Below are 25,890 nucleotides of genomic sequence, written 5' to 3'. Positions count from 1 at the left end.
AGTCTCTAACTTTTATTTTCCATGAACTTTTACAAAGTTTCTTTCTCTCTTTTGTATTTATTTGAAAGGCAGAGCAACTGAAAAGACACACAAAGAAAGAGAAAGGGAGAGAGAGCTTCCAAATGCCAAAGTTGGCCAGGGCTGGGCCACACGGAAGCCAGGAGCCAGGAATTCCATCTAGGTCTGCCTCGTGGGTGTCAGGGAGCCAAGTACTTGGGCAGTCATCTGTTGCCTCCCAGGATGTGCACTTATTAGCAGGGAGCTGGGTGGGAAGCAGAGTGGGGCTTGACCCTGGACATTCCAACACAGGACGTGGGTGTTCTACACAGCAGCTTCACCCTCCACACCCCAATGCCAGCCACACATATGCCTTTCCAAAAGCTAAAGTGTGCAAAGTACAAAGTAAATCATTCTCCAGTGGCTGATACGTATAAACTTTTTAACATGGAAGGAATTATCTTTCAATCAAACATTTCAAATACTTACTGCTCATTATTTTTGTTTATTGTCTAGTGTATTCAAAGATGACTGAAAATAAAATCATCTGGGAAGATTAAAAAACAAACAAACACACTGATGCTGAGACTCACGTTGGCCAACTGAGTCAGGATGTCTTGGTGGGGCCCAGACAAAGGCCCTCACTCAGAGCTCTTAGGGAGTCAGGAGCACGGGATGGCTGAGAACCAGCCATTGCCCGACTGCCCTCTGTTCTCAGCTCTATCCCTCCATTTCCCACCCTGAGCCTTCACCTGCGGCAGCATCACTTACTTCACATCCTATATAAGCACCATCCATTTCACATTATTTCCAAGAAGACTTTCTAAAGCTTCAGCTATTTCCTGGTATTTTATCAATATCTCTTGTTGCATTTTAACACACATTGTAGCTGTTTTTGTGTTTGTATAAAATGTAGTGTGTGTGTGTGTGTGTATGAGGGGACTTCCAGAAGTTCATGGATAATAAATTAAAAGGTAAGGTTATTTTGGTGCAAAAAAGTTTTGAAACCCACAGATACAAGGATTTTTCAAAAGGTCCATAAGAAATGTACATTGTAAAATATTATGCATAGATTTAAAAATATTTTTCCACAAAAATCATCTTAATTATATTTCCCATAAACTTTCTGAAGTACCTTCAAGTGTGTATATTTGTGTGTGTACACGTGTATGGATAACCTGCTGTATTTATGTATTCTTGGAGTCAAATGCCACATGCTGTTCAGCTCTGAACCAACCTCGGCAGTGGGGAATGGAACATCCTTGACTCCTGGCAGATCTTTTTCTAACATCTGCCTCCTCTGTAAGACGGCATTCTTATTTTGAACTTCACAGATGAAATCATGCCAATAAAAATAAATAAAATAGAAAATAAATACCATCATACAAAAAAAGGAAGAAACAGAGAAAATAAAAGCACTTTTTGGAAAAAAAGAAAAAGAGCAAAAAGCACACAAAGGACTATTGCCATTTGAGGGCACAATATTAGGCTGAGAATGATTTCACTCCAAGGGCACTGAAGACGTTTACAATATTTTTTCATCTTAAAAACCACAATGCTATCATTCTTTACTTTGAATCCACTGCTTTAGCACAGGTACAGGAAGTGTCTGGGCTGGAGATATTAGCATGCCTGAAACAAATGCAAAGGATTCTGAACTCTTAGGAATTTACATCTAAAAGAAAGCATGTAGTAGGGTTCACCGCCAGCGACCAAGTGCAGCACTGGGAGTTCAAGGAGTTAACGTCCATGTCCATGTTTACAAAATGGTAAATAATGAAACTGTGTAAAGTTGAAGCGCGCGCGCGTGCACACACACACACACACACATATATATAAATGTCAGAAAAACTTAGGAACAAGTGAATCCACTCCTTAGCACTTGGATGGGCAAACGTTTCTTTCAGGAAGGACTATTTTATCACTAACGCAAATCAGAAATTCTGGTGCATGCTGATAACAGAGAGCCAACCTAAATTTACCCAGCTTTATAATAATTTTACCATTCTCTACAGGCAATGCCCTCTCTTATTACCTGCACCTGGAGCAGGCAGCTTTGCTCTTCCAGGACCTGCAAAGTGTTAGACTCAGGAAACTCAGTGTGTGTGTGTGTGTGTGTGTGTTGACTCGCATAGGTCTCACTCTACAAGTTCATGCCCCATGAGGGACATAGCATCCAGATTCCTGAGTGACAAACTCTCTTCTAGACTTTCCCACTCCACTCCTGTTTGACTTTGGGTCATTTTAAGTCACTCTTGGCTCAAACTGAGAATGACTGGTGTTCATGAATATAAGTGCATTCAGTGGCAATGGACACAGTCAGCCAGCCAGTAAGATATTTTTTATATACCTCTGCATATGTGCATATGAAAGTTTGAATGAAAGTCAACTCATAGTACAAGCCAAAAACACAAGAACTTGAGACGGCATAAAATCCAGTATTCACTGAAAACATTTGACCATAAATGCTATGAGTTTTGAGGAAAATGACCTTCATTTGGATTTGAGTCATCAGCAGAAGGACTGTCAAGGCAACAGGTGGAATGAAGCTGGCCATCAGGCATCCCTGCTCCACCTGCAGGGCCCACTCTAGGTCATGTCAGCCACTGTTTCATGTGCTGTGTTTATTTCCCTCTGCTTTATTCCTTCCAGCACCTTTAATAACTTCCATATTCTCTATTTCCGAGTTCCTCCTGGGTCAGAGTTAACATACCTACTCTGTCTCACCTAAATGTTCTTTCACCTCCAAACAGCCACCTCCAGGGCCTGGACATCATTGCTTCATATTGAGAAGCACTGTTGGGGCCGGCGCTGTGGCGCAGCGGGTTAACGCCCTGGCCTGAAGACCCAGCATCCCATATGGGCGCTGGTTCGAGACCCAGCTGTTCCTCTTCTGATTTCTCTGCTATGGCCTGGCAAAGCAGTAGAAGATGGCCCAAGTCCTTGGGCCCCTGACCCCATGTGGGAGATCTGGAAGAAGCTCCTGGCTCCTGGCTTCGGATCGGCACAGCTCTGGCCATTGTGGCCAATTGGTGAGTGAACCATTGGATGGAAGACTGCTCTCTCTCTCTCTCTTTCCTCCTCTCTCTGTATAACTCTGACTTGCAAATAAATAAATAAATCTTAAAAAAAAAAGCAGCACTGTCAGTCTTTGCAGTTCATCCAGGCTGTACTTCAGCCCTTCCAGTCTGCAGTCTTTTCAGCCAAATGACTTTCTGTTCCCTCATCCACCTGACAATCCATTCTGGATACATTCCCCCATCTTTATCCCAAACACTCCTATTCTAGATCCTAAGCAGTCCCAACCAGTGCAGAGAAAAGTCACACATTCAGGCTAACCCAGCCCCACAGATCCATACTCTGATTTCCATTGGGAAGTCAGCCATGAGTTCACTCTTTTCTTGTGGAATCCTAACTATACACTTGAGCTCCAACTGCTTGCTTTCCTGCAAGCAATCCCAGGCAGCCCTCCTTCAGTCATGTATGTCTCCATCCATTTTTCTCCTGAGAAGGTGAAACCATTAAGAAGATGCTATCCATGGGGGCCAGTGTTGTGGCGTTCTGGGTGAAGCCATTGCCTGCATTGCTGGCATCCTATATAGGCACTGGTTTGTGTCCGGCTGCTCCACTTCCAATCTAGTTTTCTGCTAATGCACTTAGGAAAGCAGCAGAAGATGGTCCAAGTGCTTGGGCTCCTGCCATCCACATGGGAGACCCAGAGGAAGCTCCTGGCTATGGCCTCGTTCAGCCCTGGCTGCTGTGGCCATCAGGGGAATGAACCATCATATTGATGATATCTCGGTCTCTCTGTCTCTCTAACTCTTTCAAATAAATAAAATAAATCAATCTTTAAAAAAAAAAAGCTACTAATGCTTCTGCCCAATGCCCTTGCAACTACCCATGCTCCCTCTCTGAGGTACTCTGTCCTGTCTGGCACAGTTCGTTGGTTTTCCTGTTCAATAATCCTGTCTCTGCTGTGAGCTGACTTCATTCCTCTCTACCCTCCAGCACTTTAAAGCACCTTTCCTTTGTTTCCTTACCTGATGACTACGACTGAGTCAGGAGGAGAAACCCTTTATTTAGTGTTTCTTGGTATCCTCCTAGGCCACATCTCTCTCGAATATCTGGATGCACAACCCTCATATTACAAAACCATTTTTTACCTCCTTTAATCCGGTGCCCGTCCTCTTCCTCAAAACAGCATTCTTCCAGGTTACCAACAGAGCACACTGGTATATCACTACTTTTTCTCCTCTGGGTTTCCTTAGAGCACCTTACACGGCTGCCTGTCTCCTCGCCCTCTCTGCTTGGCTGGCTATCTGCCTAGCTGGTGTATTCCCAGGCATCTGGCTCTGCTTTCTCCTGCTTTTCTTTCCCTCTATGGTCCCCTTTTCTGGTGCCTAAACAGCACATGTGAACCCGTCCTACGGTGTTTACTGTGAAGGTTCTGCACCCATCTCTCTCATCTCCATAGATTCCCCCTCATTCCCCTGGACGCCAACTCTTGCTACAATAATTCTGTATCTTCTCACCTGATTGCTTTACCTTAATGCAATTATTTTCTTCATTGCTTATTTGAAGAGGCCCAGCTGTGATTTGACTATCAACTCAGACTGAATCTTCTTGAAATCCAACCCCTGGAACTCTAACACACAGCTGGTGTGACTGCAAATTAGTATAGCCCCTATTTATAAATGTTGCCTTCACAGAATTATTCCCCTTACATAATAATATGTGCTTCTATAATGTGTCATAATCCCACATTATGTAATATTAATATAGCCACCTCTGGTTTAAAAATCATATGTATAGGTATGTGTGTAATCTTTACATATGAAGTTAAATTGGCAAATTATTAAAAATTGTTAAATTGATGTGTACTCATTGAACTCAATACTTTTCTATACTATTGGAAATATTTTTCTAGTGAATCTTTTATTCTTTTTAAAAATTTTATTTGTTATACAAGCTTCATATATTTCATATACAGATTTAGGAATACGGTTATACTTCCCACGTACTCTCCTTCCCACCCAGGATCCAACCTTTCTTATTGGAAATAATTTAAAATACAAAGACAAAAAGGCATTAAAAATGCAACCCTTCATTTTCCTTCCTCAACTAACTCTGCCTTTTGATGTTTCTAATTCTTCCACTAAAAAATTTAATTTCCCAGCAGCTCCGATTCTGCACGATGCAGTTATATTTGATTCTTTCATTCGCATTCCACGTACGCAGCACAATGAATCAGGGCGTCCTCATCCTCTCTCCCACCTTTTACCACTAATTAGCTGTGGGATTTTTGGAAATTGCTTAATTTCTTAGACTGTCAGTTATCTGCAACACATGGATATAACAACACACCTACATTTGAGACTCAGGAAACTGACAGAAGTACTTTCAAATGCAAATCTTCATGCAGAAGAAATGGTTAAGTCTGATCTTCTTCCAAAAGGCTATGAAATTAGACCCAATTAGTTCTATCGAGACCCAGATCTAGCTCTCAGCAACCACCCCACCCAGGTATGATGGATACAGTGCATCTTCTAACTCTCTTCTGGGGATCCCTTCACGTGTTAGGCTCTCTCTACTCCTTCCACAACACTAGTTCCAACTGTGGTCCTCACTGCCTGCAGAATGAAGGCCAGATTCTGTGATTTGACCTTCAAAGCCTCCTCCATTCAATTCTGTTTTACATTAAAGCCATTTCCAGTACTTGTCAATAGGTATCAGCAGAGAGTTGAATACACTGATTCAATTTGTGCTTTCTTGATTTAGTATTTTCTTAATCATATTGTATCCCTATTCCCTCTGAAATGTTATCTCCTCTTCCTCAGCAGCCTTTCAAGGTTGCTCCAGTATTATGCTTAATGGGGTACCTTCAGATTAGTCTTCTAAACATTTTCTAGTACTTGACTGCACCCTTTTTTCAGCACGCATTCTATCTTTGGTATTCCTTTTGCTATTAAATTCTTAAGTAGCTGTTTGGCCTTTACAGTTTTTATGTTCAGTATCTCTGAATACATAAAAAGCTGGAAATACAGTTACACATGGCATGACCACATGGTTTATTGTCCAAATTAGGACACTTTGGAGAGTGAATGAGGGAACTATTAGTTATATCAAACAAGATACAAACTGGGATGGTCCTGGGCCAGTCAGAACGTACGTTTACCTTGGTTACACCCTTTCACAGCATCTGCCAGATAGCACAACACCAACAGACTCCAGTTTTGACCAATTTTTCCAGGGTACAAGCTGAGAGTATTCTAGTCTTCTTTAGCATCAGCCTTAGTTCATATGTTGATATTGCTTTTGGCAGTATCTTTTGATTTCCTGAGCTACAGTGCCACAAGTGATTATTTTCTACAAAAATTGTCTAATAATTTGCTGCTAGACAGGCAATTTACTCTAAAGGAAAGTAATTTATTGTGGGTGTGAAAACAAGGCAGTTCACTGTTGCAGAATGACTGTATTCAAAGACAAGATAATGCTCCTATGGCAGTAAATGTTCTAGTAAAGTCAAATGTGAGTTAGTGCTGCTCCTTACAAGACTGGCTGTGCTACTCTATAGAACTTTCTCATAAAGTCACTTGTGTCTGGGCACCAGTGTGTTTCTAAGGGGAGTCAGTGAAAGCTGGCAAGTCAAGCTGTCATCATCTGTAACCTTCGGAATGGTGAATGGGGAGCTATTTTCCCCCCTGAAGTCCTGTGCTGTAATCCACACTTAATGACACAATTAGAAAACAACCCAATAGAACAATTTACAGCATCAAATCCAAGAGTGGACACTCTTTATTTGAGGATTTACCGTAGTGCCAGGGAAAAATACAGACCTTCTTGTATGCCCAATACTTCATGATACATTTTTAATTGTTGTAATTTAAATTAAATTTAAAATTTTAGAAAGTTTAAAAGGCAAATTGCAAACTTTTTACCTATTCAAGGGTCTACATCGATACCCAGAATGGTCTATTTTTCCCTAAATCTTAGGGAATTGATTTATGTATTTTGTAATTTTGTGTACATATGGTCTCTTGTCAAGTCATTCCAGGGACTGAAATAAACAGGTAATCACGACTGACCAGGGAAGAACTTAGTGTGAGCACAGCAGGAATGAAGAAGGAATATGTGACACTGGAGGACCAGCTGAGGAGATATTACGGGTCCATTTGTAATGACACCCTATTTGCATACAGTGTTGTAACTAACAGCAGTGTTTAATCATTCCTTTCTGAGGGCCTCCAGTGGTGTTCATTACTACTCTTTACAAAGATTCCTGTAATTTTTACAAACGCTTTGCTCAGAGGGCAACACATTCATCCTGTGACAAAGAAGTACAGATAACCATTGTAATGGTTTTATGTTCAGTCCAGTTACAGTTCTGGAAGTAACTCTATTTGCAATAGTTAAAACATAGAAAAAAAAAAGAAATATAAACCTGAGAGGTCTGAGCTATACCAATTACAGCCCATTAGAAACAACTGCTTTTATTGTATAATCGATTTTATATTCTCTAGGGGTTGATAATGTGGTTTGTGACACATTTAGATCACTTGTTCATTTTCTTTTTCTCTTATTATCTGAATAAACCACCAACTATTGCTCTAGGAAATGGACCAGGTATGGGAAAAAAGGAACCCCTATAGAAAATCTTGGTAATTATACAAGTCTTGGCTGAAACTAACAACAACTGTTTAAAATAGTGCTTTCAACACAGATGGGGGCTGCTTGGGAGTCAGCACATTGGGTGCAGACTCCTGGCTGGGTTACATAGAATGGCTAAGGAAGTGACCAAAGTCACACAGTTAGTTAAGAGCTGGAATACACACAAGGTCTATGCTCTTGGTGCTGTGGTCTTTCTCCTGCAGTTTTTTACTAGTTCCTGACTCTGCTACCATCAAGCACCAAGGCCTTAGGCAAATCATTTCCCATCTCTTGCTGTCTATATTCTTATATATATAAAATGAGAGAGTGAACGAACACTTAGAATGAGTCTATAACCTCCAGGCAGCTGAAAAATACATCATGCTGATTTTTAGAAATGCTAATATTCATTTATCAACCACGTTACTTTAATCTCACACATTTAAAATGCTCTGTGAATGAATCAACTAAAATATTTCCAATAGTATTTGCATTAAAAATGTCTCTGCATCAAATCCTACCAATTGACTGTTGCAACAGAACGACTTGTGTATACTACCGAGCATGCAAAATTTTTACAAGGAGAATGGAGTTTCATTTCTCTTTACATGATGCACACAATGCAAAGAGGTGCGAACCAGTGTATGTGATATTTTCTTAAATTTTTTCCTACCCCGCCCTCTCTGCCATCTCACGACTCTGTTTACTGGGATCATTTTAGATGAGACCATTTATTCAGCTGGGCATCGTGCTTGTCCTTGGGGATAAAAATGATGAATGAGACACATAATGTTGTATCCTGGAGCTTCCATGTTGTTATTAAAGTTCACCAACAAGTAAAATAAAATGATACTCACAATGAAGAAAGTCTTTATGATTTTATTTTACAGCTAGTTCCTTCAAAAGAACTGTCAGTAAATTCTACCTACTAATTGGAGTTCCACCCACTCCAACAAATGGAGAAAAATTTTAAATTTCATAATCGCTGGCTACTTATTTGTCCACTGAAATATCATAAATAATTTAATCTTAAAATTAGATGCACATTAACTTTAAAATTATTTTGAATAAATTCTGCTAGGCAGACTTTTATGGGTAATGAAATATTTACATAAAATATACAATTTTAAAAATTTTTTTTGTTTCCTCTATTCTGTACTTTTGCAATTCTTTGTAAACAAATTTTTCTTGAATAACCTTGTTTCATTATTATAGTCTTTTAAAAAAATTGATTTGTTTGAAAGCCAGAGATAGAAACAGAGTGAGAGACAGAGACAGATAACTTTAGTTGGTGGATTCATTTTTCAAATGCCCCCACCAGCTGGGGTTGGGCCAGTCCCGAGCCAGGAATTTAATCCAGGTCTCCCACGTAGGTGGCAGAGACGTAAGTACTTAAACTATCACTGCTGCCTTCCATTGTGTGCATTAGCAGGAATTTGGAATTGGTAGCACCAATAGGACTTGAACCAAGAAACTCTAATATGGGATGAACTGCATCGTAATAGCTGTGCCAAACACTTGCCCCCATTATTTTTTCATTCAACAATGTCATTACTTTTACATTTGCTTTAGTCATTATAAATGATCTCAGTTTTTTCTAAACTTGATTTTGTTCAATATCCTCAAAGGTCTTTACTCCACCAGTTCTGTTTTCATATAATTCCTTTCTAGACAAAGAGAAATCTTAATAAAATTATGTTGCTTGCCTACAAACCCAGCCCATTGATTTTTTTCCTGATTTTAATTATCCTAATGAATTTTTATTTAACTTTATATCCATTAGATGGTGACTATTTTCTATATGGATTGCTCTTTTTATTTTATCAAAGGCTTAATAAAGTAGATTGCTTCTCAATCACATAAAAGTCCAATCAAGTCTTCCTTTACAGGCAAGCAACTTCCTTCCATGCATGGGTCCCTGCTGCTTCCTTTTTGGCCTCTCCACTTTCTAAGGATTCTGTATCCAGTCGGTGGAACAAGAGAAAAGTATAGAAAAGGGACAACTAATTCTTAAAAGCCCTGGCTTAAATGTTGCACAAATCACTCTCTGTTTGTAACAAGTGGATACCAGGCCACAGTGAAACTTGAGTTTGGGGAAAGCAATCTTTAATTGTGAAAACTATTTACCAATCAGTATCCTAGGCTATAGAACTGGCAACATGATTTCTGAGTAGTTAGCTCTCTCTGCTACAAATATTCACCTCTTCTTAATGGCTTACATGAAGCTCCACGACACACACACACACACACACACATATATAACTTGGTACTATATATATATATATGTACATATATATGACATGTATATGTATGACAGTAGAATATATTAGGTATATTGCAATTAATGTAAGCATTAATAAATGATACCTAGTATACTTGTAACATTATTATTAACATTCAACCAATGAGAGCTTAGAATGTACAGGTGTATGGGTAAAGTACCAACTGCAGTTTAAAAATGTAAATGATTGGGGTTGGTGTTGGGTACAGTGGCTTAAGCTGCTTCCTGCAATGTTGGCAAGCATTGGTTCGAGTCCTGGCTGCTCCACTTTCCATCCAGCTGCCTGTTAATGTGCCTGGGAAAGTAGCAAAGGATGGCTCAAGTTCTTGGGCCCCTGTCATGCACGTGGGAGACTTGAATGACATTCCTAGCTCTGGCTTCAGCCTGGCCCAGTCCCACCTATTGCAGTCATTTGGGGAGTGAATCAGCATACGGAAGACCTCTCTATCTTTCTCCGTTTGTGACTCTAACTCTCAAATCAATCAATCAAAAATGAGATGTGTGTTACAGCACAGGCTGAGCCATCTTCAAATGGATGAAGGGCAGCCATACAGGAAAAGCGTACATACATGTATCCTGTGTGGTAGCCCCAGGCGGAGCAGAGTCCACTACTGCTTGTTTGCTGTTTCTCTGGTATTTTGGTTGATCTGGAGCTCATCTTCCATAGACTTTTCGGAAGGGCTCGTGGAAACAATATTACCAAGAGTTCCTGCATGTTGATTATAGTTTACATATGCCCTTTATAACCGAAGGTCGATTTTACTAGTAATAAATCCCCAGGTTATGTTTTCTGTGTTTTCATATTGTTATCCTATTTTCTTCTGGCACAGCAAATCAAAAACTTGATTATCATCTAACGTAAGTGTCTTCTTTGTCTATGTGTATGAAGGATTTTTTTCTTTCTTTTAAAACATATCACACAGTGATTTTATAACAGTCTGAAAGTTCATTGTTTTGGGTCAACAATGTAATGTACATAGTGTATTCTTTCAATATATATATTTTTTAAGTTTCAAAAACTATTAAAAAATTGTAGTGGGGCCGGCGTCATGGTACAGCAGGTTAATCCTCCAGCTGTGGCACCGGCATCCCACATGGCCCCCAGTTCTAGTCCCGACTGCTACTCTTCCAATCCAGCTCTCTGCTGTTGCCTGGGAAAGCAGTAGACGATGGCCCAAGTCCTTGGGCCCCTGAACCTGTGTGAGAGACCCGGAAGAAGCTCCTGGCTCCTGGCTTCAGATCGGCGCAGCTCAGGCCGTTGTGGCCATTTGGGGAGTGAACCACTGGATGGAAGATCTCTCTCTCTCTCTCTCTTTCTCTCTGCCTCTCCTCTCTCTGTGTAACAGTGACTTTCATATAAATAAATCAATCTTTTTTTTTTTAAAAAAAGGAAATAGTACCTTAGAGTTTTCATTAAATTACATTTTTAAAAATCTGTCTTTCTGATCCAACATGGGAAGTGGGATACACAGCAGACTCATAGAATGGCAGATGTCCTAAACAACACTCTGGCCTCAGAATCAGCCCTTAAAGCATTCAGATCTGGCTGAAGAGCCCATGAGAGTATTGTAGGCATGGAAAGCCAAGATACCATGGAAAAGAAAAAAAAAAGAAGAAGAAGACCTAAATGAAAGATCTCTGCGAGTGAGATCCCAGTGGAAAGAACGGGGCCATCAAAGAAGGAGGTACCTTTCTCTGAAGGGAGGAGAGAACTTCCACTTTGACTATGACCCTATCGGAATAAGATCAAAGTTGGTGAACTCTAAAGGCTTCCATAGCCCTGGCAACTCATGACTAGAGCCTAGGGAGATTACTGACGCCATGAACAGGAGTGTCAAATTCTTAAGTCAGCAACAGGAGTCACTGTGTGCTTACATCCCATGTGGGATCTGTCCCTAATGTGTTGTCTAATGTGCGGTGATGCTATAACTAGTACTGAAACAGTATATTTACACTTTGTGTTTCTGCGTGGGTACAAACTGATGTGATCTTTACTAATTATATACTGAATTGATCTTCTGTATATAAAGATAATTGGAAATGAAAAAAAAAACTGGTGTTAAATTGGAAATGGCATAGAAAATTAATTAAATTTTTTTAAAAAATATTATGTAGGATCTCTGGCTTTAATGTGCTGTACACTGTTATTTAATGCTATAACTAGTACTCCAACAGTATTTTTTTTCACTTTGTGTTGCTATATGGGGGCAAACTGTTGAAATCGTTACTTAATATATACTAAACTGATCTTCTGTATATAAAGAGAATTGAAAATGAATCATGATGTGATTGGAAGGGGAGAGGGAGCGGGAAAGGGGAGGGTTGCGGGTGGGAGGGAAGTTTTGGGAGGGGGAAGCCATTGTAACCCATAAGCTGTACTTTGGAAATTTATATTCATTAAATAAAAGTTTAATTAAAAAAAATCTGTCTTTCTAATATGCTTTCATTACAAGGATACTATTCTGCCCTTTATTGTCTTTAAAATGTGATATCTTTGTAATATCTTTATATTTCACCTCTGAAATATTCTTTTGCTCATTTTCATGTGAATCTATTTTTTCTAGTCTTGGGGCAGGAGGGTCAGTTCAAGTCACATTTCTAGCTCCAGAGTTTCCTCCTCTAGTAAAATCCGATGAGACTGGATGCAGATCTTACACCGCACACAAACATCAACTCAAACCAGATTAAAGAGCTAAAAATATGAGCCATGAAACCATAAAACTCTCAAAAGAAACCTAGGGGACAGCTCCCTGATATTGATATTGAAGTGATTTTTTTGGGATATCACACCAAAAACTCACACAACCAAAGTAAAAATAAATAGGATTACATGAAACTAAAAAGCTTTTGTATACTGCACGATCAGCAACATGAAAAGTCAGCCTACAGTCTGGGAGAAAAAAAATTTGCAAACCACTTAAATGATAAGGGGTTTCCAATGTAAGAAACACACACAAATCTATAGCAAAGATAAAAAGAATTAAACATGGGCGAATGACTTGAATAGACATTTCTCTGATGAATGAACATGTGCATGCATTTTTTCACTTGGAGATCAATAACAGATAAAGCAATATATTTCCTTAAGTGGAGGATCACCAAGGAAAACTAACAAGTTCTTGCCAATTTCCTCCCAGCTCCTCCTGATCACATTAGAGACTTGCACCCTTTCTATGCCGCCCATGTCTTGATGTGACTCCATTATCTCATGGGAGGTCAGCTCAAACTAAGTCTGTTGCCTGCTGGAGCTAAGAGAATGAGAGAAAAGAAGAATTTCAGAGAAAGTTCTTAATGCAAGTATTTAGAAATTCTCTAAGTCTCCCTGGCAGAGTAGGAGAGAGAAGGAAGCTGAGCTGCGAGGAGATTGGGTGGCCTGAGTTTATACTTTGCATCAAAAGCATTCACAGCAGTCATCTCAGGAGAAAGGAAGAAAGAGATGGAACCGAAAGAAAAACACAAGAGGACTTACTTGCAAGTGGAAAATACCAAGTATGCTTCTCCTACCTATGGAGGAAAGCATACCTATTTAACTGCCTATTTCTCTTCTTCGTAAATCTTAAGAAATTCACTTACAGAGAGGACTCTGAGGGAAAGCAAAGAAGAGCCTCTGAGTCTCCGACTCTATGTTGCTTAAACTGCTGGAAGCATTTGACATCACTTGTCATTTTAATAAGTTCCTTAGTTTTTATGTGACTACTGCAGGCAAACCTGAGCCTTGCTTATAATGCATTTCAGGAGCATGAAACCAATGCTATAAACTTCCTAAAAGGGTAAAAGCTGGCAAGGTTTTCTCCGATTATCTCTTAATAATTCTTTTGTCTGGAAAATAGAGATATTGTTTTCTTTGCTGTATGGGCACTTTTTTTTTTCCTGTTTGAGTTACTCAAAAAATAAGATGTCGGCTGGCGCCGTGGCTCCGTAGCCTAATCCTCCGCCTTGCGGCGCCAGCACACCGGGTTCTAGTCCCGGTCGGGGCACCGATCCTGTCCCGGTTGCCCCTCTTCCAGGCCAGCTCTCTGCTGTGGCCAGGGAGTGCAGTGGAGGATGGCCCAAGTGCTTGGGCCCTGCACCCCATGGGAGACCAGGAGAAGCACCTGGCTCCTGCCATCGGATCAGCGCGGTGCGCCGGCCACAGCGCGCCTACCGCGGCGGCCATTGGAGGGTGAACCAACGGCAAAAGGAAGACCTTTCTCTCTGTCTCTCTCTCACTGTCCACTCTGCCTGTCAAAAAAAAAAAAAGATGTCTTCATACAATGTAAACTTGCACAAAATGCTGTGTCAGGTACTTTGTAATTTTTGTATCTTTCTGAAACATGCACAGTTGTGGGAGGGGGGAGAAACCAGAATATCCTAGATTTACAAGTACAGAAGAACCTTAAATTCGTGCTGGTTTCCCACACATACAATGTTTGAGTACCATCTGCAAGGTCCTTGAGAGAGGGCCTCCTGAATGCTAAACAGCGCTGGTGATGAAGAGCTCATCCCTCAGGAAGGTGGCTGCATCTTGGAGTCTCTGATGGCCAGGATCAGCCTCATTCCCTCCTCCACCGTTCCTCCCCACCCAGCCTCAAATCCAGTCCTTAGCTCGGAGCAGAACAAGCCAGCTACCTGGTTCCTAGGCAACACTGACATGGGTGGGGAGCTCTGGGGAGCTCCGATGTCCCCTGTCCTCTACCTATTTCCCCTGATACTTCTGCTTTTCTTGATCCACTCCTGGCACAAGTTTCACCTCTTCGGTGTTCCTAACTCCTCAGGAACACGTGAGGCCCTGTTCTGCAGGTATGGGGTGCGAAACTCAGCCCACTGCTTGTGATGATATACCATCCGTGTTTCATGAATGCTACGATACATTTTAAAATTGACAGCCACACACTATGAATTATAAATTGGATTGCTTCTGGCTAAAATTCGATGTTGTTTACCTATTCTCACTCTGCTTCACATTTTCTCCATATTAAACTTGTACATATTCAAGATTCAAGCTCCACTTACAGACTATTGACCTAGAGTTGGATTTCTTTCTTTCTTTCTTTTTTTTTTTGACAGGCAGAGTGGACAGTGAGAGAGAGAGAGACAGAGAGAAAGGTCTTCCTTTTGCCGTTGGTTCACCCTCCAATGGCCGCCACAGCCGGCGCATCGCGCTGATCCGAAGCCAGGAGCCAGGTGCTTCTCCTGGTCTCCCATGGGGTGCAGGGCCCAAGCACTTGGGCCATCCTCCACTGCACTCCCAGGCCACAGCAGAGAGCTGGCCTGGAAGAGGGGCAACCGGGACAGAATCCAGCGCCCTGACCGGGACTAGAACCTGGTGTGCCGGCGCCGCAAGGCGGAGGATTAGCCTGTTGAGCCGTGGCGCAGGCCAGACCTAGAGTTGGATTTCAAAGGAAACATCAAGGGAAAAGAAGATCAAGAAAAAAAAGCGATATAAATTCAGTCATGAAACAAGAAAAAAAATCTAATAAGCTATTAAGAGATTAACCCTTACTAAAATGCTAGGACTTTAAATTGCACTAGGATTTAATAATTATGACACATTTATTTTCTTCTTGTAAAAGAAAAGGGTTTCTTCTTTTGAGAAAGCAAATAGAAGTTCTTTTACAAAGCCAGTGGCAAGGAAAACACTTAGTGGTGTCTGGTGTCTGTGTTCACAATATTTTTGGCATAGATGAATGTCTTTTCATTTCAAAATGATCTCATCCATAATTTTAACTAATTAATTAAAATACAATAATTAGCTAAAAGTAGAAAACACAAATAACACTATACTCACTAAATGACATAAGAAAAAACTGTTTTAATTATGAAATTAAACACTATCTTGTTTATATTAAGAAAGCTTTTATAGAGTAATTACCACAAGAAAATATGGTAAAATAATCTTAATAGATTTACAAATTAAAACGTGTTTGGTTAATACTTTTAATGGAATTATAGAAAGCATGATTACTATCATCCTTTGCAATGAATTTATTTACATTTTATATTCTCTAGATTCTTAAATTTTTGGATCTCTGAAATGCAAATTTCACATTTTAATTTTATTACAATTGCAACTAATTCTAGTATTATTTATAAACCAAAGCATGCCATAATCGGCTTATTTAGTTGTTTTGTATTTCTGCCAGAAAAAAATTATATTATGTAGAACTGGTGGAAAAAAATAATCTTATAATTGAATAAATCCATTATTATTGTGAAACCATAATTATTGCTAAAGTTTAACTTTCTATTATCTTTCTCCACAAATAGAAAAGCTTAAGTAGTTATTTTAATAAAGAACAATTACAAAAGTCACAAGAAAGAAATCATTCAACAGTCGGTACCATAACTATTAAAAGCAATGCTTTTCTTACAAGGTAGCAGAAAAAAAGCATTGGAACACCCTAAACCATATATCATTCATTTAAAAGGACATAAATCAGGGGGTAAAAATGCCCATGTAAATTGTAGTTTTGCAGGTTTTCATTTATTTGTGCATTTAATTCTTTCATTTATTAAGAGTTTCCTGTGAAGCCTATTTACCTACCTATCTACCTATTTATCTATCTCTATGAATAATATCTGCCCAGCTTTCTATATTTTCATGGTCTTACTTATCATTAAAAATAATCAGTTAGAGAACAGTAATTAAGATAGAAGTAGAGGGGGCTGTCACTGTGGCGTAGCAGGCAAAGCTGCCGCATGCAGTGCTGGCATTCCATATGGGCGCCAGTTCGTGTCCCCACTGCTCCACTTCTGATCCAGCTCTCTGATATGGCCTGGGAAATCAGTTGAAGATGGCCCAAGTGCTTGGGCCCCTGTACCCATGTGGGAGACCCCGAAGAAGCTCCACCTCTTGGCTTTGGATCAGCTCCGCTCTGTCCTTTGTGGCCATTTGGGGAGTGAACCAGCAGATGGAAGACAGGCTCTTTCTCTCTCTCTCTCTCTCTCTCTCTACCTCTCTACCTCTCTACCTCTGTAACTCTACTTTTCAAATAGATAAATAAATATTTTTAAAAAAGAGAAAGAAGTAGAGCAGAAAGCTGAGTGAAGTGTAAGATATTTAATTCAATATTTTTAATAATTCTTCCCAATAAAGAGAAAAATATTGCATTAAATTAGAAACACTCCTTCAGTTTTAGAAGTAAATGAAAATGTTAACCAGGAGAGTAAATTGTAGATAACATCTGTAAAAGAAATTTCATTTTGGTGATTTTTTTTTTTTTAATTTTTTTGACAGGTAGAGTGGATAGTGAGAGAGAGAGAGCAACAGAGAGAAAGGTCTTCCTTTTTGCCGTTGGTTCACCCTCCAATGGCCGCTGTGGCCAGCGCATCATGCTGATCCGAAGCCAGGAGCCAGGTACTTCTCCTGGTCTCCCATGCGGGTGCAGGGCCCAAGGACTTGGGCCATCCTCCACTGCCTTCCCGGGCCATAGCAGAGAGCTGGCCTGAAACAGGGGCAACCGGGATAGAATCTGGTGCCCCAACTGGGACTAGAACCTGGTGTGCCGGCGCCGCAAGGTGGAGGATTAACCTGTTAAGCCATGGCGCTGGCTTCATTTTGGTGATTTTGTATAAGGCAATCACCATGAACTTGAACTGATGTCTTAAAGTCATTCACTGATGTACTTGAATACAATTCCAGCTCCTCAGAACAACTGATACATAAATAGTCTCTTTTTAAGAAGTAGCCCAGCTTTGCATCCTTTTCCCTATGTTTTGCTTTACTTCTAGAAAGCTGCCATCTAATAATAACACATCTTTTCCACAGAGGATGTCAAACCACTGCAGTTGGTCTTGCCCAATCCTTCCTTCCTGGCAGCAGCCATTCACAAATGAATACCACTGTTTGCTCCTCTAACAAAAGAAAGATGCATTTTGTTTCAATGAGTCATTTCTTCCCCTGGAATTTTAATTCTGAAATAAGACCAAGAAACACCTTAAGGGCAAAACTCAGTTGTAAAAAAAGTATGACTTCAAGATAAAAGATATTTGTGGTTCTCTGAAACCATTTTTCTCTTTACTGTACAGATTAGTCAATGGATCATGTTCCTGAATTCCAAATGCTATGCCTCTAGCCTGCAGCGAACCAAGATGCCAAGGCTCTCAGGAAATACTTTTTTCTCCCAAGCAGCAGCCATTTATTGTTTTCTATGGTTTCTCTCCTGGTGGCACTACCGATAGCCAGGAAAAGTTGAGGGCCACAGCTGTCTACATTCCTTTAGTCCTGTTCTCCGTGAGTCCTTGTTATCCACAAGTATTTGTCAGGATGTGGAGTCCCCTGGATGGCACACTGCTCTAAAGACTCCTGGGCCGCAGCTGTTGCTGTGGCAACACAGGCTGCAGGGCCAGGACGAGGAGCCCCAGGGGAGGTCTTGGCTCTCTCATTCGGTGGCGCGTGCCCTGAGCAGTACTTCACCAGCCAGAGTCTGCATTTCTACATTGGACTGGACTCCAACCAAGGGGGAAGAAGAATGCTCCCCGCTTAGGCTGCAGGTACAGAGGTCTCTGCTGGTTTGAATATTTACCTGGATTTTATTTCATACAACTGGGTGCCAGAGACACATCAAGTTACAGAAGAGAAAAGAATTGTCTTGGAGAGTGTTAATATTGGTTGAAGAATGATAGAATCTTTTCTTTTTCCATTTAACATACATGTCTATACTACAGAATATAGTAAAAATCATATACTTTTTAAGAAGAAAAAAAAAAAAAACCTCAGGGAAATGGCCTAGTGGTGTGCAGTTGAGGAGTTCATATATTTGATTTTGGAAGAGTGACAGGGTCGCTAGGTTAAATGCACACTGAGGCTGTTTATTGCTCTGTTATCCTATGATTTTGCTGATAGAAAGCACTGGGCACTTCCACTAAAGGCAGATGTTTTGGTCCCCCAGGAATGGCAAGAATTTTTGAAGCACGATATGAACAATGACTGGTTTGTGGACTGTCAGGTACAGGTTTCATTGTGAAAACCATCTTAGAACTTTTAATTCAAACCAGTATGGATCATTTAAAGTGCTAAACCCATTTTTTCCCTCCAGGACAATTAAATACTTTGGAGAGCAGTCTTATTTATTTACTAAGTTTTTTTTTTTTTCACAAATATATATCCAGAGCTCCATAAAAAATCCTAAATGATAAAATGATGTTGATGAAAACACCATTTATTATTAAATTGCAAGTTCAGCTATAAGGATTATTAACAAACTCTTCATGATGGAAAGAGGTAGGAGTAACACAAGAAGGGACCATGAGCCAGGGAATGTAGGCAGCTTCTAGAAGCTGAAATTGGCAAGGATAGGATTCTCCTGGAACCTCCAGCAGGAACTAGCCCAGCCGACACCTTCACTTAGCCTGGTGAGACCGATTTTGACCTCCAGAGAGTCTGCATGCTGTTTTTAAGCTACAGATTTATGATCATTAGTTACAGCAGCAAGAGGAAACAACCACATTGTCTTTAATTAGGTGAAGTACGGTTCTTTTTGACTTCTAGGCACCTGTTAGGCCCTCACACTTTCTGGATTACCACTTAATAGCATAAAATGCAATTGCCATAAAGCTATCAAAGGATATGTTGAATGAGACAGTACACAGCCATTAAAAAAGACATTTACCAAGGGTTCATAATAAAATAGAAATGTCATTTTTTTTTAGAAAAAGGATATCATTTGTCTTGTAATGAAATCAAAACTGTACCTAATGGGCAAACATCAAATTATACATGTAACAATTGCAGAAGAAAATTAAAATATTAATAATGATTGTGTATGCTAGGGTGGCAATCATTTTCCTGCAGTGACCTGATTTTCTATATTGAATGACATCATTTTCATAATGGGAAAAACACATCTATTTCACTTAAGAGTAGACTGCAGAATAATACGGGACATAAAGTACAATGTAAAAATACTGTTATAGTCTACTGCTTTAATTATGCATCAGTAATTTCATTTAGTGGGCCATTTACAAACCCCCACATTCATAGGTTTGGCATGTCACAACCTGAGGGGTCCCCTTGGATCTGTGTTTCGAGTTGGCAAACACTGGTGAGCTTTGGAAAGAGTACAGTACCGATCGCCATTTTCTGGAAACCATCCACTGACCAGCTACTGTAAGCTGTGTGACCACAGCAGGATGCTGGAGAGATAGTGATGTCACTTAATACTGGCAATTGACAGCGAAGAAAAAGGCAGAAAGGAGAAAAGTGAGGCACGTGCAGAAGGATTCTGTTTCCTGCAAGTGTGGACAGATGAGAGCTGCATTGGGAAGTGAGGCTGGCTGACCTTGGTGAAGTCCTTCCTCCCTCTGAGCCACAGCCTCTCTTTGTGTTAAGAAGGCAAAGGATTAAATTCTCTCTAACCTTCCTTTTAGTTGTAGCTTTCCTTTTTTTTTTTTTTTTTGACAGGCAGAGTGGACAGTGAGAGAGAGACAGAGAGAAAGGTCTTCCTTTTGCCGTTGGTTCACCCTCCAATGACCGCCGCAGTAGGCGCGCTGCAGCCGGCGCACCGCGCTGTTCCGATGGCAGGAGCCAGGTGCTTCTCCTGGTCTCCCAAGGGGTGCAGGGCCCAAGCACTTGGGCCATCCTCCACTGCACTCCCTGGCCACGGCAGAGAGCTGGCCTGGAAGAGGGGCAACCGGGACAGGATCGGCGCCCCGACAGGGACTAGAATGCGGTGTGCCGGCGCCGCAAGGCGGAGGATTAGCCTAGTGAGCCGCGGCGCCGGCTAGTTGTAGCGTTCCATAAATACACGTGAGGGTGCATACCACCTCATCCCTGTGTAGATCCATAATCCTCTAATTAGAAAATAATGTGACATGTTCAAAACAGCAAGCGCAGAAACAAAACTCCTGCTCTTCTGCAGGCTCACTGTGCAGTCAAACGGAAGTAGCAGTAACCAGATCCTGCAGGCGGGACGATCTGTGCTGATACCGTCACCGTCAGTTACTTCACAGTATCCTCTTTTTCACAATGTCAGAAAATAGAAGGCAAAGTGTACTATTAAATAAGGCTTAGGCATGTGTGGGGTGACAGTGGCAGCGACAGTCTGATGGCTGGTGGTCACTGAGGCTTTCCCGCCTGTCACTTGTCAGCGTTTTGAGAAATGGCCACACGACCCTAGGAAAGCTGCCTGCTTTCTGTCATGAAAATCGAGCACATTAACACAGCTTAATAGCAGCGTTTCAACTAAATGCTCTGCCTGATCATTTTCCAGCTACTATGATATTAAACAAGAGTGCTTTTTCTGGAATAGGCCTTAAATGATATTTCCATGGAAATCTGAAATGTCCTAGGATATTTATTATGCATTTTTTCCCAGGAAATGGTGATAGAATACCAACTGTTTTGAAAGAAACTTAAGTTGTGTAATCTAGATCTTAAGGGATTTCAGGTACGATGGAATGAATCGTGTACAGGTGTACCTTTATTGCAAAACAGAAAAGCAAATGCCAAAACAGAAAAGCAAAGGCATGGGTGTATTACTACAGATAGGGTTGTTTCAGAGGAGAGAGGGAAGAGAGAGAGGGAGAGAGAGAGGGAGAGGGAGGGAAGGAGGGAGGGAGGGAGAGAATCATCTCCAGCCAGGGAGTGGGCTTGGGAACCTTATGGGGTACATGGCATCTGTTTGATTCCTCAACTGAAGCTCTGGGGTGGGAGAGGAGGGCTTTTTGGATGTGGGAAATAGAAGACACAATGTCTTCATGGAGTGTTTAGGGTATACATGGAGAAGAGCAAAGGGTAAAATTTGACAACAGCACCAATTCCAGGTTGGGAAGCCACAGGACCAACAGAAAATGACCGAAAAGATGCAGATTGCCAAGGTCTTAGTTCCCACACAAGGAAGGTGCACTTGTGTCTACAGACAGTAGACAGCCGTTATCGACCTTTGGAGCAATTGTTTCATTGATTTGCATTTATCCCTCCCTATTATGGGGGCAAAGGTAATTTAACTCCACAGTTTAAAAGGCATTACAATTTATTATTCAGCAAGGGAACACAATTCCAAGGAACCTTTATGTGCATCATACAATAAATCAGAATTAAACTCTTACACGTTTGAAACAGTGCAAGGGAAGATTTCCTTTGTTACTCTAGTATTATTTGGTTTTGGAAGAGGAATGGCTCATTGAAATGTTAGAGTGGAAGCTACAAGCAGTGGGGGCTCAGAAACCCAGCCTTTTGGGGGACAGGTGACTTGGTGATACTGTCTGTTGTCAGGGGTCTCCAGGCTGCCTGTTTCTACTTTCTAGATACCAGAGTTTGGCTCTGACTCCTCACAGTGCTGCTCCTGGATACTGGGACGAATCAGCATTCTGTACACGAGAACACAACACCAATTCTGCATGGCACTCTCTCCCTGCATATGTGTGTGTGTACGTATGCATTTACACATCAGAATAAAAATAAGCAAATATTACATGAAATGGTTATGGCATATACCTGCACCTTACTTTGTCATGTGTCATTTTGTAGTGAGAGTCCTATTTTTTCTAAACAAATTGTGAGCATTTCGAGAGCAGGCCTATCACTTTGTTTTATGCACCTATGGAATATTCAATCAGAAATTATTGGTTAATCGATTTAATCCAACTCCAGCCTGCAGGATATGCAGAATTTCCTCCCATGATCTGGAGACCAGCTGGTTAACATACTTGGTATAAGAGGACAAAAAATATGGTTCCTATTTTCTGATCTGTAAGAGGCAAGACAACTTACTTCTTCAGAGAAGGTAACGGAACCCATCACATGAAAGCAATCATGTGTGCATGCATGCATGTGTGAGTGCGTGCACGTGTGAGCTCAGCCAGCAGGAAACGGACAACACCATGTGCTCAATATGGACTACAGGCGGCCTTAGCCCAGGGATGCCATTTGTCAAGTGGCACGGCTTTGATGTGCTGCGCCGGATGCCTACCTCAATGAAGAAGATGCTGGCAGCTGATGTCGGGTGGTGATACATGTAGACCGTCACGAGAACGGCTGCCGCTATGATGAGCACCAGGATGAGGATCCCCACGATGAGGCCGGCGTGAAGGCTCCCCCCTTTCTTCTCAGCCGCGCTGTCATCTGTGGAGGCTAAAAGAACATCCCAGCCGTCAGGCCTTGCTGTGGGCGCCTTCACTTAGCATTTTCAGTAACTAATAAAATACCACTCTTTGTACAATGCTGCTTCTCTACACACCAGTTGTAGGAGCAAGGTGCTCTTCACTTGGGCAATGAAAACCCTTTAGTGTTAATGAATAAAAATACTCTTATAACTGCGTTTTCATTTCTAGACCAATAACCAAAATGAATAGCCCTTACTCTAGAAGTACTACGGAAAAAGCTCAAACTCTACCTACACACTAAACTTAATGTTTTCTTGTTAAACCAATCAAATTATTTGCAGAAAAAAAATTACTTTTTGAAAACTACCCTCTCACTCAGCGTGTGGTGGTGGTGGGGTTAAACTGAAGAGTATCGGATACCTTTTGGTGTATATAGGCGTGTTCAGAGTGTCTGTGTATGAACTCAAAGCAAATTTTCCAAATCTTTTTAAACTGAAATGCTCTTTAAAAGTGTAGTAGGGGGAGGCAGGGGAGGTGTCGTTTGGCATGACAGTTAACATGCCACTTGGGATGTCTACATCTCATATCGTAGCGCATGGGTTTGAGAGCTTGCTCAACTCCCAATTTCAGCTTCCTGCTAATGCCCATCCCAGGAGTAACTGGATAATTGAGTCCTACAACCCACATGCAAGACCCTGGTTCGGTCTGTTCCAGTCTCAACTGTTGTAGGCATTTAGGGAGTGAACCCGGCGATGGAGGATCTCTCTTGATATCTCTCTCTCCTTTTAAAATAGATAAAAAAGAAACATTAAAATTTTTAGATTTAAGTCATTAATAACAAAGTATTAGTTAGGGGCTGGTGTTGTGGCACAGAAGCTTAAGCTGCCACTCGTGATGCCAGCAACCTGTATCAGAGCACTGGTTCGAGTCCTGGGTGCTCCACTTCTGATCTAGTTCCCTGCTAATGTACCTGGGAAAGTAGCAGAGGATGACCCAAGTACTTGGGCCCCTGCCACCTATGTGGGAGATCTAGATGGAGTTCTAGGCTCCTGGCTTTAGCTTGGATCAACCTGGCCATTGCAGCCATTTAGGAAATGAACTAGTGGGTAGAAGATTTGCATATGCTCTCTCTCCTGTCAGCCTGACTTTCAAATAAATAAATAAATAAATCTAAAAAAAAAGCTAAAAAGAAAGCAGATGGGGGTGGGCATTGTGGCACAGCAGGTTAAGCTGTCACTTGGGATGTCCACATTTCATATTGAAGCGCTGTTTCAAGGTCTGACTGTTCCACTTCTGATCCAGCTCCCTGCTAATGTGCTAGGGAAGCGCTGGTGACAGCTCAGGTGCTTGAGTTTTCTGTCACTCACATAGGAGACCTGGATGGAGTTCCTGGTCCCTATCTTCTGCTTGGTCTAGCCCTGGCTATTACAGGCATTTTAGGAGTGAACCAGAGGATGGAAGAGCTCTCTCTTGCTATCACTCTCTCTCTCTCTCTTTCTCTCTCTCCCCCTCTCTCTGTCCCTCTGTCTTTCAAATAAATAGGATACAGAAATTTTAAAAAGCATAGAAGATGAATGCTGAATGACTCAGATAGCTTATATCATATAAAGGGGAAGCCACAACACAGAAAAATATTCTGCTATGCTATATACCAGTATCATTTTCTCTAGCTTTTAGGAAGATGTTTTCCACTGTAATAATATTTTCAGAGAGTTATGAAATAGAGGAATTTCTAAAGTCTTAACTATCCAACCCACAGTCAATCAACCAAATAAAACTAATCTCTAAATTCCGCTCTTCTAAAATTCTGCAATCTTTCGTGATTACTCATTTAGAGGTCTTCCTAACTACGTATCACAGTAACTGTATCTTAGTATGTAGTATGATTGGTATTTCTGAATTATTAGATAAATCTCTAAGGCCCACAGAAGTTCCAGAACAGCGGTTCCCAATCCTCTTACTACCAATTTGCTCTTTGTTATTTTTACCCTTTGTCTCTGTTTTACACATTTTCTGGTCTATTAAATCTAATTTAATAGGCACTGATTTCTTTCTTTTTTTAAAGCATTTTGTTAATAAAAACCAAACATGACTGCCTATCAGAAAAGATGTGCCACATGAACTTATGAAATTCCAGATACAGTAAAAAGTATGACTTCTTAATTTTTCCTACATTTCCTTTAAATTTATTACTTTTATTTTGCTTGAAACTCATGGCTGGTGCTCAGTAATTGTTCTCCAGATCTAGTATAGCTCAAAATCCTAGACTTCCATTACATAACAGAAATTCATTAGTGAAAAATATCATCTACAAAGAGTAACTCATGATTTAAAATTCATTTACAAGGTACCAGGTATATCTGTATTGCTTGGAAGAATCAAATCAACAACTCATAAGAGGCAGGTATTATTATTATTATGCCTTTTGATAGAGGAAACCAAGGCATAAGGAAATTAAGGCCAGTGCTGACTGCAAATGTACTAACTCATTATGTCTCATTGTTCTACTATTGGACACTTATATAAACTTAAAATGAGCAATAAATATGCCATTTATGGCAACTTTGAAATAAATATTATGCCACTGAAATAGCTGTGGAATTGAGAACTTTGGACTTAGTGTGTTAAGGTGGAACTGGGGACACAAGCAGTATGGTGTCAGAGTCTGAACTCCAAACTTCAAGACCTCCTTAATTAAAACTAAGCTGTAAGGCACTGTGATTTCTACTTATTTCATGTCCTGAGTTCTTCTGGCAAAGAATTCTGAAAAGAGCATGGTAATTTCAAGGAAAAGAAAATCAATCTAAAAGATGGTTCAAGAATTAACATAGTGCCTCCAATAGGGCAGAGGCCATGTCTGTCCTATCTCTTCTCTGGAACTATGGCTTATGTGAGCATCTGCCCACAGACACTCAGATCTGTGTTTGTTAGAAGGGGGGGGG

General features: G+C 40.8%; 1 protein-coding gene across 1 annotated transcript in view; it reads right to left on the bottom strand.

Annotated features, from left to right (window-relative positions):
• PLXDC2 (plexin domain containing 2) overlaps positions 1–25,890 on the bottom strand; it is a 474,057-nt gene that overhangs the window by 10,765 nt on the left and 437,402 nt on the right. The window contains exon 13 of the mRNA XM_062210542.1: positions 22,816–22,976. Within this exon, the coding sequence (XP_062066526.1) occupies positions 22,816–22,976 (161 nt within the window). The remainder of the gene's footprint in view (positions 1–22,815; positions 22,977–25,890) is intronic.

This window comes from Lepus europaeus, chromosome 14 (genome assembly GCF_033115175.1).
Source record: "Lepus europaeus isolate LE1 chromosome 14, mLepTim1.pri, whole genome shotgun sequence".
Taxonomy (NCBI): Eukaryota; Metazoa; Chordata; class Mammalia; order Lagomorpha; family Leporidae; genus Lepus; species Lepus europaeus.
The sequence above is the reverse complement of the archived record's forward strand: the minus strand, read 5'-3'. Positions and strand labels throughout refer to the sequence as shown.